We start from the raw sequence: 14,390 nt of genomic DNA, 5'->3' as shown, positions 1-14,390 counted from the left end.
CGGATTGGTCCTGGTGGCTCCACAGCTGGGCCCTCCCACCGACCGCTCGGGTTGGGGGGGGGGGGGGAGAGGCGTGAGGAAAGTGGCGGGGCCTCCTGAGGGGGCCCCGGGTGAGGGGGGGTCTTCGCTGAGGCGGTCCCGGCCGAGGGGGAGATGGGCGGCGTGCGGTGGGCCTTCCCCTGCGCCTCCTGGCGCCCCCGCCGCGAGGAGTGGCTGCTCGCGGCGCGGCTGGTGCAGCCCGAGGAGAAGGAGCGCATCGGGCGCTTGGTGTTCGCCCGCGATGCCAAAGCCGCCTTGGTACCACAGGGAACGGGGCGGGGGGCACCGGGGGCTGCCTCGTCCGAGGGGCCGGGGAGCGGCGGGCAGGGCTGTTTGTCGAGAAATGGGTCCTGCGGGGTCACGTCAGGGCGGCTAAGGGGTTAGAAATGGTTAACTGGCAGCTCTCGTTGCAGTTTAGCTTAAGAGGGGTGGTAACATCCAGCTATGGGTAGTTATTCTGAAAGGTTTACAAGTTTTATGTACCTCAGGAGGTAAAGTCATCATATCACAGAATTAATAGGATGGTTTGGGTTGGAAGAAACCTTAAAGACCATCTAATTCCCACCCCCTGCCATGGGCAGGGACACCTCCCACCACACCAGGTTGCCCAAAGCCCCATCCAGCCTGGCCTTGGACACCTCCAGGGATGGGGCATCCACAGCTTCTCTGGGCAGCCTGTGCCAGGGCCTCACCACCATCTAAGTTAAGAAAATATGAGCATGTTCTAGGAAATTCTGCACGAAAACAGTAGTGTAATCTGTAAAAGAAAAAAGCTGTTTCATGCAGAGGCTTTAGGATAATCAATTCAGGTTTAAAATCTTACATAAGAGTGGGGCAGTAATGCAGTCTTTTGCGAATTACCCTATAAACAGTTACTCATCATTTTTGTCTGCACAGTATTTCATTTAGCACTGAAGCAACTGAATGAAGATACTGAGAAGAAAGCTTTTGAAAGAGTTTTACTCTTCAGTGCAGGATAAAAAGTATTCATCTGTGCAGTAAAGTATCCTAAATAAAATAGAGAACTATTTTATGTCATTGTTCTGGGCTCTGACTACTTCATATTGGGCTTTGTGTTGTCTCTGTGCTAATAGTGGTAGCAAACATGTTGCATAATCAGGTCTGGTGAAATGTGTTTGGATTTGGTTAAGTTTATATGGCAAGGGCTTTCATAAAAGGGAAAAGCCTAAATGATTTAGCACAAACATATTCATTTTCTTTCTGCAGTAATAAAAGCATACTTCTTTTTAGGCAAGTTGTTTTCTAGGAGCCATAGGTATCTACATAGCTTAGTAGTTCTGTGTGAATCACTCCTGTTTTATTTCATAGGCTGGTCGCCTGCTGATGCGGAAATTAATTGCAGAAAAGCTGTGCATACCTTGGAATGAAATACACTTGCAAAGGACATCAAAAGGAAAACCTTTCCTGGCAAATACCATACTCAATGTCTGTTCAAATTACAACTTCAATGTCTCTCACCAAGGGGATTATGCAGTTCTTGCAGCTGAGCCTGAGCTTCAAGTTGGCATTGATGTCATGAAGACTAGTTTACCAGGTAATGCGTTATTGTGATGAAAGCTCGTTTTGTAATATTTAAATGCTGAACACATTTAAAGTTTCCCAAAGAACCAATCTGTGTCCTAGCAATTTAGTGTTATTCGAAGAGTGTGCATGCATGTGTAATATATTTGCTTCTTTGTTGTTATACATACTGCTCACTTTATTCCAGATATGGATATGTTTCCAGTTTAGAAAACCAGAAGCCTGCAAAAATAGTCATAAATCTTGTTGTGATACTGGCAGGATTGGCACAGGCAGATATTTTAATTGCAATTTGCTTCCTGGTAGGCAGGTAGAAGCAGGCACAATTTGCCAGCTAGGGACAATGGGATCCATTCCCACAAGACCTTAAATGGTATTTCCCATTTCCATAAATGTGGACGTTATATGCATTAGCACCAGTAATGTAGCAAACTGGCATGTTCGTTATGTGTGTGCAGTAATCCTCAGTGAGAGGGGATCATCAGGGAGCGCTAGATGTGCCCCTCCCTCACAAAGAGCTAAACTTCACAAGCATTGACATCTGTGGCTTATTTACTAAGTAAATAAATTGGTTTATTTACTTGTATGAAGTTTGAAGTTAACATGATTCTATTAGTGAACTCCAGGACCAAAAGTGTAAATTAGAATTGTAGCAAAGTGTATTTTTAAATGCGCTTTTATAAAGGTCATTTTCATAGAGTCAGAATAGTTTAGGTTGGAAGGGACCTTAAAGATCACCCAGTTCCAAACCCGCTGCCATGGGCAGGGACACCTCCCACCAGACCAGGTTGCCCAAAGCCCCATCCAGCCTGGCCTGGAACACCTCCAGGGATGGGGCATCCACAGCTTCTCTGGGCAGCACGTGCTAGTTTTGAGGCAGCACTCAAGGACAGTACTTTTATCATGGCTTTCCCAGGCAAAACAGTGATAAACAGCACAGCAAACTGCAGATGCTGAAAGTAGCCATTAACAATCCCTGAAGTTTGAAGCACAACAAGAGCATGCCATGGAGCAAGTAAGTCAACAAATGAAGCAGTACTGAAAACAAAAAAATTGATATTGTGACCAGAAATGGGAAGTAACAGTTCACAGAATCATAGAATATCCCGAGTTGGAAGGGACCCATAAGGATCATCAAGTCCAACTCCTGGCACCACACAGGTCTGCCCAAAAGTTTAGACCATGTGAACCCTAAGTGCACAGTCCAATCGCTTCTTAAATTCAGACAGGCTTGGTGCAGTGGCTGCTTCACTGGGGAGCCTGTTCCAGTGTGCGACCACCCTCTTGGTGAAGAACCTCTTCCTGATGTCCAGCCTAAACCTCCCCTGCCTCAGCTTAACACCATTCCTGCGGGTCCTGTCACTGGTGATAACAGAGAATAGGTCACTGCCTCTCCACTCCCCCTCGCGAGGAAGTTGTAGACCGTGATGAGGTCTCCCCTCAGTCTCCTCTTCTCCAGGCTGAACAGGCCCAGTGACCTCAGCCATTCCTCATACGTCTTCCCCTCTAGGCCCTTCACCATCTTCGCAATTGAACAGGTATTACAGCTATAAATTCCATCTAGCGCACTCCAATCAATTCTGTTGATAACTTGAACTCCTCAAGCCCCAAGCTGTGCGACAAAAAAGACTGTGGTGGGTTGACTATTGCTGTCAGCTCTGCCCTGACCCAGTCACTTGGTCACTTCCACCCCCTAGGGAATTCCACGAGAAGGGCAAGTGAGGAAAACCTTATGGGTTGAGATATGGATAAATTAGTGAAGAAAAAAGGGGAGCAAGGAGAAGTGATGCAAAGGCAGTCACTGCCAGCAAGCAGATTCCCAGCCAGGCCCCAAGCAGTGCCTACTTCTGAAGCCCTTCTCGCTCTCCATTTTATTGCTGAGCATGATGTTTTGTGATGTGGAATACCTCTTTGGCCAGTTCAGGTCAGCTGTCCCAACTGTGTCCCTTCCTGATCTCCTGACCATCCCTAGCTGATTTGCTTGTTGGGGCAGAGTGAGAAGCAGAGAAGGCCTTGATGCTGTGCAAACACTGTGGCAGTAGCTAAAATGTCAGTGTGTTGCCAACACTGTTGTAGTCACAGATCTAAAACACAGCACCATATGAACCATGGTGAAAGAAAAATTAACACCAAGACTGACTACACTTGAAAACAAGTCAGCTAGGCTTGCCACAGTTACTCATTTTCTTTGGACTTTAAGTGTTTTTGGGGAACTTAAAACCTTAAAGTCATTTACACACGATTATGAATAAGATGTATGAAAGTAGGGACATCTTCCGTCCTTTACTGTTTTTTTTGTGCAGATGGAAATTTAAAGATATGTTGCTGACAGCCAGCTAACAAATCTTACAAAATTTTTTAAACTTTTGTTTTGAGAGTAGTAAGCAATTGTGAAGAGTATAGATTTATTTTTACATTTAGGTTTAGAAACCTGGTTTGTTTTGCTTCCCCATTTTGGAATACAATGCATTCAACTTTTAAGTGAACATATTCTTACTTTATTTCCAGTTAATATAAAAAATCCTTTAACTTCAATACTAGCTGGCTTTATTTAAATAATAGTAATAATCTTTGTCTTGTTTGTACAGCTTCCTTTCTCTTGTATTTTTTCTAAACTTCTTCACTATTTCTTTCTCGTTTCCCTCACATTAAATCACTGAAATAGTGGATAAGTTAAGGTGCGTTTATCTGTTGCTCATTCTGCAGGCAGTTGCAGGAAGAATCAAGGATCATTTGCCTTGTATCTGAGCGTAATCTTCTTTCGGCATTTTTAATCCCTGCTGTCACAAGACAACCTGACTTTGGTTCTGCACCTCAGTACACATTGTCACTTACTCTTAGTTATGTTAACTTCAGCAAGCTAAATTTAGGAAAAAATATGTAGTATTCATCCTAATAATAAGTTACATTTGTTGTTTGGCTTCTGTCACATAGTTTTGTAGTTGTTTGTCCTAGGATTTCCAAATAATGTGAAGCTGAAGGTCACAGAAGGATTTGGTATCAGGAAAAAAGTTTCATCTCAGTGTAAATGTAGGAAAAGAGATGAAACAATTCATTTTTTATTTTTTTAGTTTATAATAACAGGGTTTGGGTACAACATTAAATTCTTAACTTCTTCAAGAGAGGCTCCTGACAGTATTTCCTAGTATTGTTGATGGCAGTGATCATGAACTCCCACTGTAGAGCAAATGATGCCACATCACCCTGGACAGCTGTGCTGAGCAGCTGTGTGGATTTAATTTGGGAACATGTGCTGGTGAGACAAAACAGTGCTTTGAGATCTTATACAAACAGACTTCAGTGATTTTACCCAGAAAAAGAAAAACGATGGCTATTCTGGAGATGCTAGTGATTCCAGAGGCTTAAATGAGGGAGTGAAATTGGTGTTTCTGTAATACAGTGATACTGCAAAGGTGTGTATTGAATACCACTCTGAAACAAGCTAGTGACAGATACAAGCTGCTAGAATTCCTGAACGTGCGTCCTTTTTAATGCTACTTTACCCACATCTGCCTCTTTCATCTTCACAGAGATGTAGGTATGTTAGCAGAAAGTGGTGGTATTGGGGAAGTCGTTGTATCCACGGACTGAATTCGTAGTAGCAAGCCACAGTGTATATACAAAGGAGTACAAAACATATCCTTCCAAAATTACTGGGTTTGTTTCCAATTTTTGAAGTTCCCTAGCTAGCATATTCTGTCCTGAGGTGATTTAGCTGTCAGCAGCTTGCATGGAGCACATCTTTTCTATCTTTTGGTAATGAAAGAGAGAAACTTCAGTGCTTGTCATTTTACGTAAAAAATAAATGTCTTAAGTGTGTCAGTGCCTGATCTTGCATTTTCCACGTTACTGAACTTTGCAAAAACATTTGTGAATTAAGTTTAAAAATACCATCTCCCAGATTTTAAAGAGGTTTTGTTTATGACCGTACAGTTTCATTGTTGAAATAATAATTTGTGGTTTCGGAAAAGAAATAGTTATGAAAATTTAGTAATGGTATGTGGTAGGAAAGTGAGTTAGTGAATAAGAATTACTAAGGATAGAGTTTGTAATTATAGTTTCTGTACTTTGAACTAATGCAAGTAGGTTTTTCACTTCTTTTTTTTCTTGAGAATGATTTTTGACAGAATTAGCAGGATTTTTTTTTTTTTACTGCTGTGCTATGGATAAAGGATACCTTTGACTTCACCAGCATTGTTTTATCTGATAGTTCCACTGAGTGGTGCTGTTGCTCTGCAGTTGCAAAGTACATTATGTTTCTGATCATAAAGGCTTGCATAAATCTGCTATAATCTCTTTCTCTGGAATAGCTACAAGGACAGAGAGTTCCATATGCACAGAGTACATTACAGTATTTTTTAATATGCTTGTTTAAGGACAGAATGCTCCATCTTGTGATGTTATCCAACAAAATCTTGAGGTCTCAAATATTCCAATTCTTAACACTCCTTTATCGTTCAACCAGTGAACAAAATATGCAGAATAAATACGTAGCAGAGTATCGTGCAATTGCAGGTTTTGTGAAATATGTTCATTAATTGTGTGCTAGCATATACACAAGGAGACCCTGGTGCACGTAAACATTTTATGTCACATCTTAATCTGTCCTATCTATTTTTGTTTTATTTATGTTCAGTACTGAAGAAGTCTCTTTCAATATTACTTTTGCTTTAGTATTACAATCTGAAAACCGAAACTACTGCAAGAATTAACAGTCTCAGAAGGTGAAAGTAGGCCACACAAAAAGCTGTTTTTAGTAGTGCAAATAGAACTTTTGTAGCACTCTCACTGCAGGTATGCAACAGTTCATCACTTTTTTTTCTTCCATTAAATACTGAAATAAATAATGTAGTGACAGTAGAAAAGGAAAATCTCCTCTTTAGGTATTGTATGTTATTGTTTCTTAGGGTGGTGGTATTTTTTTGGTTATCCAACAGGTTATTGTAGTAGATTTAAAACAGGGCTTTAATTTATTTGCTTGGGAAGAATCACTGAGATCAAATGTGTGGTTTTTTTTCCTTAAGATTATTTTAAGGTGATTTTTAAAAAATCATTTGGGAAAGTGCATACTGTGTTGCAAATTTGTTAGTGGAATTAGCTGTGGACATCATTTGTCTAGAGAGGTAATGTATGTGAAACTATTTTAACCCTTCCACACAAGAAATGAAAAGGATTCTAACAGTACTAGTAGTAACTCCCGAAAAAAAAAAAAAAAAAGCTCGTGTTGGTGTATTTAATTTTTTAACTTACGGACAAGAAATTCTGCAACAAGTGTAAACTTGGTTTAAGTGGTATATGGGTTGTTGATTTACTGGTCACTTAAACCCCGTAAAGTAGGGTGTTTTTAGAGACAATAATTGTATAATAATCAAAATTACTTTGTGCATTTGGAAAAAAAGTCTAGGTATTTCTACTATGCAAATGAATTTCTAGTCAGTAATACAGTTTCTTAGCTTAGATGGAATTATAAAGATAAATAAATGAACAGTTCATTCCTGATCTTTCACCATCAGCCTGCCATCTTTCATATGCATTGCTTTAAAGTTAGTTTGATCCTGACATCTTTAATCTTAATATAATTTCAGAATTAAATATCTGACGTGCAATAAAGTTAGCTTTTTTTCATGAATCTTTTTTTTATTCTAGGTAAGTTTATTAAGGCAAAAAAGGGTATTTTTTTCTGCATGTCAATTTTACAGGAAATTAATTTGATCTAAAAATACTTCCTGAAATACTTTTTTAAGTAAATAGAACGTGATGTGCAAATACTAGACTGTTTGAAACTGTTTCTCTCTGAGACAAAGAAATACAATCAGAACTCATTCTATTTTTATTCTCATTATTTCATCACTGAGGTGATATAATACAGGATAGCAACTTTCAAGTCAAAGATAAGTCACACGTGAATCGGAGTATTTAAATCCTACGTCACGATGGAAAATATGTTGGTGGAGCAAAACTCTTTCCAGCCAGTTTTGTGCCATTTCTTCTGGCAATCATAAACTAAATTCAGAGTTAGTCATACCTGCATCATAGTCAATATGTTTGGCATGAGTCTTTTATTTAGCAACCATCTTTAAGCTTCTGAACTTACAATGCTTTTTTCATTTCTGCTTTTCAGCTTTTGCAAAAAGGTTTTTTTTTTGACCTAGAAAGTGCCAGAACAGATGGGAGTGCTTTTGTCCTTCTTACAATACCTTACATTTCTTTACCTTGACCAAAGTTTTAATTGTTTTTGGTTTTATTGTTGTATCTCATAGCAGGAATCAGCGTCTGATCTTTTGCTAGAATAGACAATTGCTGAATTATTAGGTAATGGTACAGCTGTAAATATGTACGTGCACTGTTTGGAGAAATTAATCAGGGTTTTACGTTAAATGCTATTTTTAATTGAAGTAGGAAGGTTAGGGTTTATAAATATGAAAACAGTTCAATTTTAGATTCACAGTAGTGTTAAAATAGCTAACTATCAGCGTTATTGAACTAAAGCATCATAGTGATCTTAAGCCTTTCACTGAGTAAACAGGGAGGAATTTCTTTGTTCTTGTTCTGTTTGAAGATGGGAAGAAACAGCCATCTTAAAGATCCTTGTAAAGAGCACATTATATGGCAATCTTATTATTCTGCTTTATTTAAATTTCTAACACTGTTTTAAGTAGGAATTTCCTCATGTTTGTAAAAAACACTTCCACGTTCTGGTAATGGATTAAGCACTGATGCTTTAATAAACTGTGAAAGGAAAATTTGATTTTTGTGATTGAATCTTCTCTTTGAGGGTAAATTGTTTCTGTCTAAAAAGCTTATCAGTCCTTCATGATGTTTTTTCTGTAGGACAACATAAAACCACTTGGATTAAAGTAGAAGATGGTAGCAAAATGTAGAACAGTGACAATGAACTTGTGGAGAATAGATATGTTTAAAATGAGGGAGACGTTAATAATTAGGAAAAAAAACAGGAGCTTTTCATAAAAAATAAGAGGTAGAACAAAGAGAAACTACAAGAACATTTGCTGGGTTGTTGCAGAAGTATCTTTTTGCAGACTGAATTTATAGTAATCACAATTTATCCCTTTATTGGTATTTGGGGAAATTAAGTTACACATTCAAAATGAGAGACTGAAGAGATTTGAATATATATATTTTAACTAAATGAAAGAATTACTTCTTAGCCTAAACTAATAACGGTTAGCTTTGGCTTTCCAAATTAAGGAATTCTAACACAAGGATGTAACAGGAGGGCCAAGGTTTCAGTAATTATTATACATATGTTAAGAATTGCTTTTAAAGGAATTTCTTGGTAACGCTGATAGTTTCCAACAGGTCTGTAGGTGTGTATTTGTTGCAAAAGTTGGAAAAAAAGAAGCTGTCTTTATTCTGTGTTGTCCAAAGTTTCTTTGGATGTTCTCTGTGCAAGGGTTACAGTTTGGAGCTCTTACATATTAGTTTCAACATTGGAAGACAATATTCTAGAAAGATTTGCAAATTTTTAGTCTGACTTATGAAATGGTAGAAAATATCAGAAGTATTTTAACATCTTCCTTATGAAACAGTTTTAAAAAAAAAAAAAGCTTCGTCTGGATTCCTCTGAGACATCTCCTTTTCTAGGAGAAACTTTGATGTTTTTAACAATGCAAATATTTTTGTTTCTTCACTATAAGATTGCTGGTGTCGTGTCAGGTTTTGAAGAAAGTTTAGGACCTGGAGACTTTTGTTACGGGTATAATATTTGTCTACTCTTCCTTGCCATGTATCAGGTTGGTAATACAAGTTCTAGGCATTCATCCCTGTTTCATGCTGTGTTGCATTTTCATAGAAAATCCAATCTTGTCATGCATAAATGAAATTGTCACCTGCTCTGTTTAGATTTCAAGTCTTTTCATTAGAATTGCTGGTTGTTGTATTAAGCGTGTTGATCTTTCTCCTGGCAAAAACCAATTTAATAAAAACATGAGCAAACACTTGGTGATCGTATCTATAAGAGTATTACCCTGCTGAGCTGACCATGCTGTTCTGAAATATGAAATCTCTCTGGGCAGGGTGCCGAGCTGATTGTTGTGGATGTATCCTGGTAGGCAGGTGAGCGCTCCCCACGCTGCCACTTGAGCATCCCCCCTCCCCAGAGAAGAGAACTGGAAGGGCAAAAGTGAGAGAACTTGTGGGTTGAGATAAAGACAGGTAAACAAAGCTGTGCATAGAAGCAAAGCAAGGAATTAATTCCCTACTTCCCACTGGCAGGTAAATGTTCAGCCATTTCCAGGAAAGCAGGGTTCCATCACACACAGTGGTTACATAAGAAAACAAACATCATAGATGAAAACATTGCTGCCTTTCTTCTGCTTTTCTTCAGCTTTTATTGCTGAGCCAATATCCCTTTGGTCAGTTTGGATCAGCTGTTGTGGCTGTGCCCTCTCCCAGCTTCTTGTGCACCTCTAGCCTAATCACTGGTGGGACAGCATAAGAAACAAAGACACTGACTCCGTGTAAGTATTGCTCAGCATCAACTAAAACACTGCTGTGTTATCAGCACTGCTTTCATCACAAATCCAAACCATAGCACCCTGCCAGCTGCTATAAAGAAAATTAACTCTATCCCAGCCATAAAGAGTACACTGGTGGAGGTGTATGGGTCATTGAAGTTCTTTTTTTTTTTTCAGTTGTGGGACATGCTCTGCTCTTGCTGCATTGCAATTGCATCTTCCTCTTGCATCTTTTTTATAGCCTGTTGGCTTGATAAAAGCCAGCTGCAGCAGTGGCTGGTTTGGACCTGTGCGTGTGTTGATTTGTGTGTTGACGGGGAAGGATGCTGAAGGACAGCTGACTGCTGTTTCTTCTCTGTGGGAAGACCAAACAAAACATGATGGTTTTTAGCTGTTGAGTAGGCCAGACAGTCTCTTGGAAAGCCTAACAGTTGGCTTTTAAAGTCTTTTGTTGGTTTTTTTTTGTTTGTTTTGTTTTCAATGCATATTCTTACATGGTTACTCTCACTGATGTATAGGAGAGATTGATTCCCAAATTTAAAGCCATAATACTCACTCATTTTGAAGGGGGGAGAAGGGAGAATATATACACAGAAGTGGGGATGTTCTAATTGTGAAAAATGTTTATATACTGTTGATTGTGGACGTCACGGAATGTTTATTCCATCTGGCTTTGAGATTTGTATTCTGGGACAGGCTTCTGTGCAGTGTCCTGACCTCTGCAATCGCAAGGTTTGGTAGTGCGAGGCTATAGATTGTTAGGAAAACAGGATTTTATACGTGGCTGCCATTGTGCTAGCCACATATTGAGGTTTTTGTTGTTTTGCAGAGTGACAGAAAGCCTGGCTCTGTTGACACGTTATGTTCCTAAATGTCTGTCACCCTTAAAGAGATCTGAGTGCATTTGACTTTTTGGTTGGCTGATTTGCATATTTAGTTTTGTTCTCACAACTCACAACCATAATGCCTTTATAAAAGAAAGTCCATTTGGGGGGTTATTTAGATTTTGGGTTTTTGTGTTTAATTGTAGCATGATGCATCATAACCTCATGAGTGTTGAAAGGAAGCAGAGTTCCTGCTGTTGAACAAAATGAGATAATTGCTTTAACTGTTTGATACCTTCTATAATGGAAAAATGATTAAAATGTCATTTTCTTGGGGCTAATTTACCTTTTTGCTGGAATACTGCGGCTACCTTGAGCTCTGCTAGATGTGGTCATGCAAGATCTTGGAAAGAGTTTAAACAAGAAAAAGGTACAAGCAGTAATGCAGACAAGTTAAGAAAGGGTTTCTTATTTCTTTTTATTGCTCATTATCTTAGTTGTTTTTGCTTTGTAGTTCTAAGTACATTTTATTCAAAGAATTCACAGTTTCTGAATCATTCTATTTGATAATACCCAGTGTATTTTAAATATTTTTATTTTTTCTACTTAGAAAGAAGTTAAAACCAGACGGCATATACCTTGTGCAGACCATAAACAAGCTGTCTGATGAGATATGAAAAAAAAAAAAGATGTGAAGTTGTATCTAGGTAATAATTTGTGATTTTTTTCAGTTTTTTGTCAGGGCCACACTTGTGTCAAAATTGCTGTTTCTCCAGTTCACTTTTGGAGGTAGAGCTACCTAATCAATTACGTGTCCTTATTTTCTTTTGTTGACTGTCAGGGCAGCTTGCTTAAAGATTGATCACTGCTGGGCCCAAGGACTACTGCAATTGAAACCTTAGCAGTTTTGCTAATATTACAAGGACTTAATGATCCTAACTGCAGAGAAAAATAATATACACTAATTATGGCAGATTTTTAATGGCCTTTCCATTTTTGTAGTCTGGGAAAGAGTCAGTGATTCAACAGAAGCAACCTCAAATTTTATGACTTAATGCTGCTCTTCTGAGTCATGCAAAGATACAATATCATCAGTGACTGAAAAACAAGAATAGATGTTCAACATATGTACCACTGGGAGAATTTCAGGATAATGGCAGGAAGTAGAGAGGTCACAGAATGCAAATTCAATTTCCAATTCACACTAAAGCTGTGTGAGCTAATAGATTTAAAAAACATGCTCTGTTAATTTCCTATCTGGTTCTTCTAAGTCATTTATTTAGATAATTATTTGTCCTATGTTGTCAGTTGCTAAACATCTGTATAAGGGTTAGTTTACATTAATAAACAACTAGGACTTGGTCATCTGTTGCAGAAGAAATGTTTTCTCTGTATCAATCTACTTTGGTTTCCTCTAGAGGTGGTAAAATACAATCAAATGTGTGGTGCCCTGCACCAGAAGGATTGTCAGCCCAAGAACCTCAGTATGTGCTCATCCTATACAGTTCATTAGCTTGCAGGATTTATAGCTAGCCTGTATTTCACTGTACTAAGCACACTGATCGGTTGATACGTCGGTTGCTCATTTTGCTAGCTAGGCTAGGCCCATTTGCCATCTGAAAGTGAACTTGTATGTATTGATTAGATATTAGTTCTTGATCAGTGATCTGTTCCTTTCATGCAGTTCAAGGCAGTTAGGATTGTAGGGCTTTTTGCTTGTTTGTTTTTAAGGGATTATATGCAAGGCAGATTTTTGGCTTAGTCTTCAGAAAAAAAAATAGTTGTCATTTAAGTGGAGTAGATGCTATTAAATATATTTCAATGCAAGTGGCTTGTTGGGGGGGAGCATGCACGCGTGCTTGTGCATGCTTGCCTGCATATAAGATGTTTGTTTTCCAGATTTGATACTGGATTCTTCCAGTGTCACTCACTCCTTTCTTCTCCTCACTCTTCCTGAAATTGCCAGAGTATCTTATATTTTTAATGTAATCAAGGAACTTTTGATTTAGTCTATTTTAATATATAGAAGACAGTTTTTGAAAGATCACTGAGACTGTACTTGTAAGGATCTAATGTGCTTTAAAGTTTATTAGAAGGAGATAAAGCTATATATATATATATGTATATTATATATATATATATATATACAGGTAAGAAATCAACTGCCTTCACAGCTTCACTAAATTTAGTTTCACTAAATTTTACATTTAATTTATTCTGTGAACTCTGCCTTCAAACCTGTGTTATGTTGTATATACGAGTGTGAGGCTTAAGTGTCAGTAGAAATGAAATATGCCTTGGTCTCAAGGATAAAACCTCTAGATTCTCTTGTGAATATCAAACGAATTTAGACACCAGCTGAAGGAACTGGTCAGAGATTTGGTGGATGAAGAGCCTTTCCTATATTGGCTACTCTTCCGTAAGGAGAAAGTTAATGAGTGTTTTGGGGAGGAGGCAGAACTCTACATATTGGAGGGAGAAAGTATTTTTAAAGTTGGGATGTTGAGCAGCTAGACCGTCCGGTCAGTTTTTTCTAATGCAAATAATCATACATATTTGTATTTGTTAGACAATTAGATACTTGTACAAATTGTTGTCAGTTAATTGGATATTATAAAAAGAAGCTACAGTATGTTTTGGTTAACTTTATTAGAGATTCCTTGTTGAATCTCTTCGTTTTTCAGTAAGATGATCTAATATAAAAACAAATACCTTCAATATTTACATGTGGAGTTTGCAGTAGACTGGAGAAATGTTTTTGGGATTTCTGTTAATGAACAACTGCAAAAAGAATGATTTGCAGCAGTTTGAATAAAAGGAAGGAAAAGGAATCAATTATGAAAACGTCTACAAATGAAAATATATTTTCAAATAAGCAGGGGAAGTATCAATCTGCTCTACTATTGAAAAGCAAATTAAAATATTTCACAATTTCTTATAAAAATAAGCAAAGTAGGTGTTCCAAAGTGTATTAAATACAAGCTTGTAAATGAAGTGGCATAGGTGATAAAGTGTCTATACAAATTATTGGATATATTTGGAAACTTTACATTGCTAAGAATTATCACATGCAAAATCTGCTGTTAACTTAGATTTTCATAAGATTTATAATGAAGTTATTTGGTTGACTGAACAGATGCATGCATTTTGGGAAATAAAAGGACTCAACATTTTTATGGTTGGGGTTCAATACTAAAAAATCTTTTTTTAAGGTATTAATAAAGGGTAATTATGGAAAGGAATAGTGTTAGATTTTTGACAGAACACTCATAGTAATCAATATAATACATTTCAAAGCAAGAAAACTCTTACATTTAAACTTTTTTTTGTCATTCCTCTTGACCCAGGCAAGTTTGATTTGAATCTCCTTGCCATGTTATTACCTTCTGTGTCACTGGCTCAGCTTTTTGTCTCCTGAAATGCATTCTCTCATTTCCCCTTAGAATCTAAATCAGGTTCTTCTGATTTCTTTCATTTCTTGAAACCTTTTCTCCAGCATTTTCACAGA

The 14,390-nt window shown here is 37.9% G+C and overlaps 1 protein-coding gene across 3 annotated transcripts in view; it reads left to right on the top strand.

Moving 5' to 3' along the window:
• The first annotated feature begins 24 nt into the window (after positions 1–24).
• Positions 25–14,390, top strand: part of AASDHPPT (aminoadipate-semialdehyde dehydrogenase-phosphopantetheinyl transferase) — a 35,555-nt gene continuing 21,189 nt past the window's right edge. For 2 of the 3 annotated variants that reach the window (XM_080580836.1, XM_080580837.1), the window contains exons 1-2: positions 25–297; positions 1,369–1,594. In XM_080580836.1, coding sequence (XP_080436962.1) covers positions 154–297; positions 1,369–1,594 — 370 coding nt within the window. In that variant the 5' untranslated portion in view covers positions 25–153. The remainder of the gene's footprint in view (positions 298–1,368; positions 1,595–14,390) is intronic. The other variant, XM_080580835.1, reaches the window with a different exon arrangement.

The sequence above is a fragment of the Anser brachyrhynchus genome (assembly GCF_964034855.1).
Source record: "Anser brachyrhynchus genome assembly, chromosome: 1".
Classification (NCBI taxonomy): domain Eukaryota; kingdom Metazoa; phylum Chordata; class Aves; order Anseriformes; family Anatidae; genus Anser; species Anser brachyrhynchus.
This window is presented reverse-complemented; position numbering and strand designations above follow the sequence as displayed.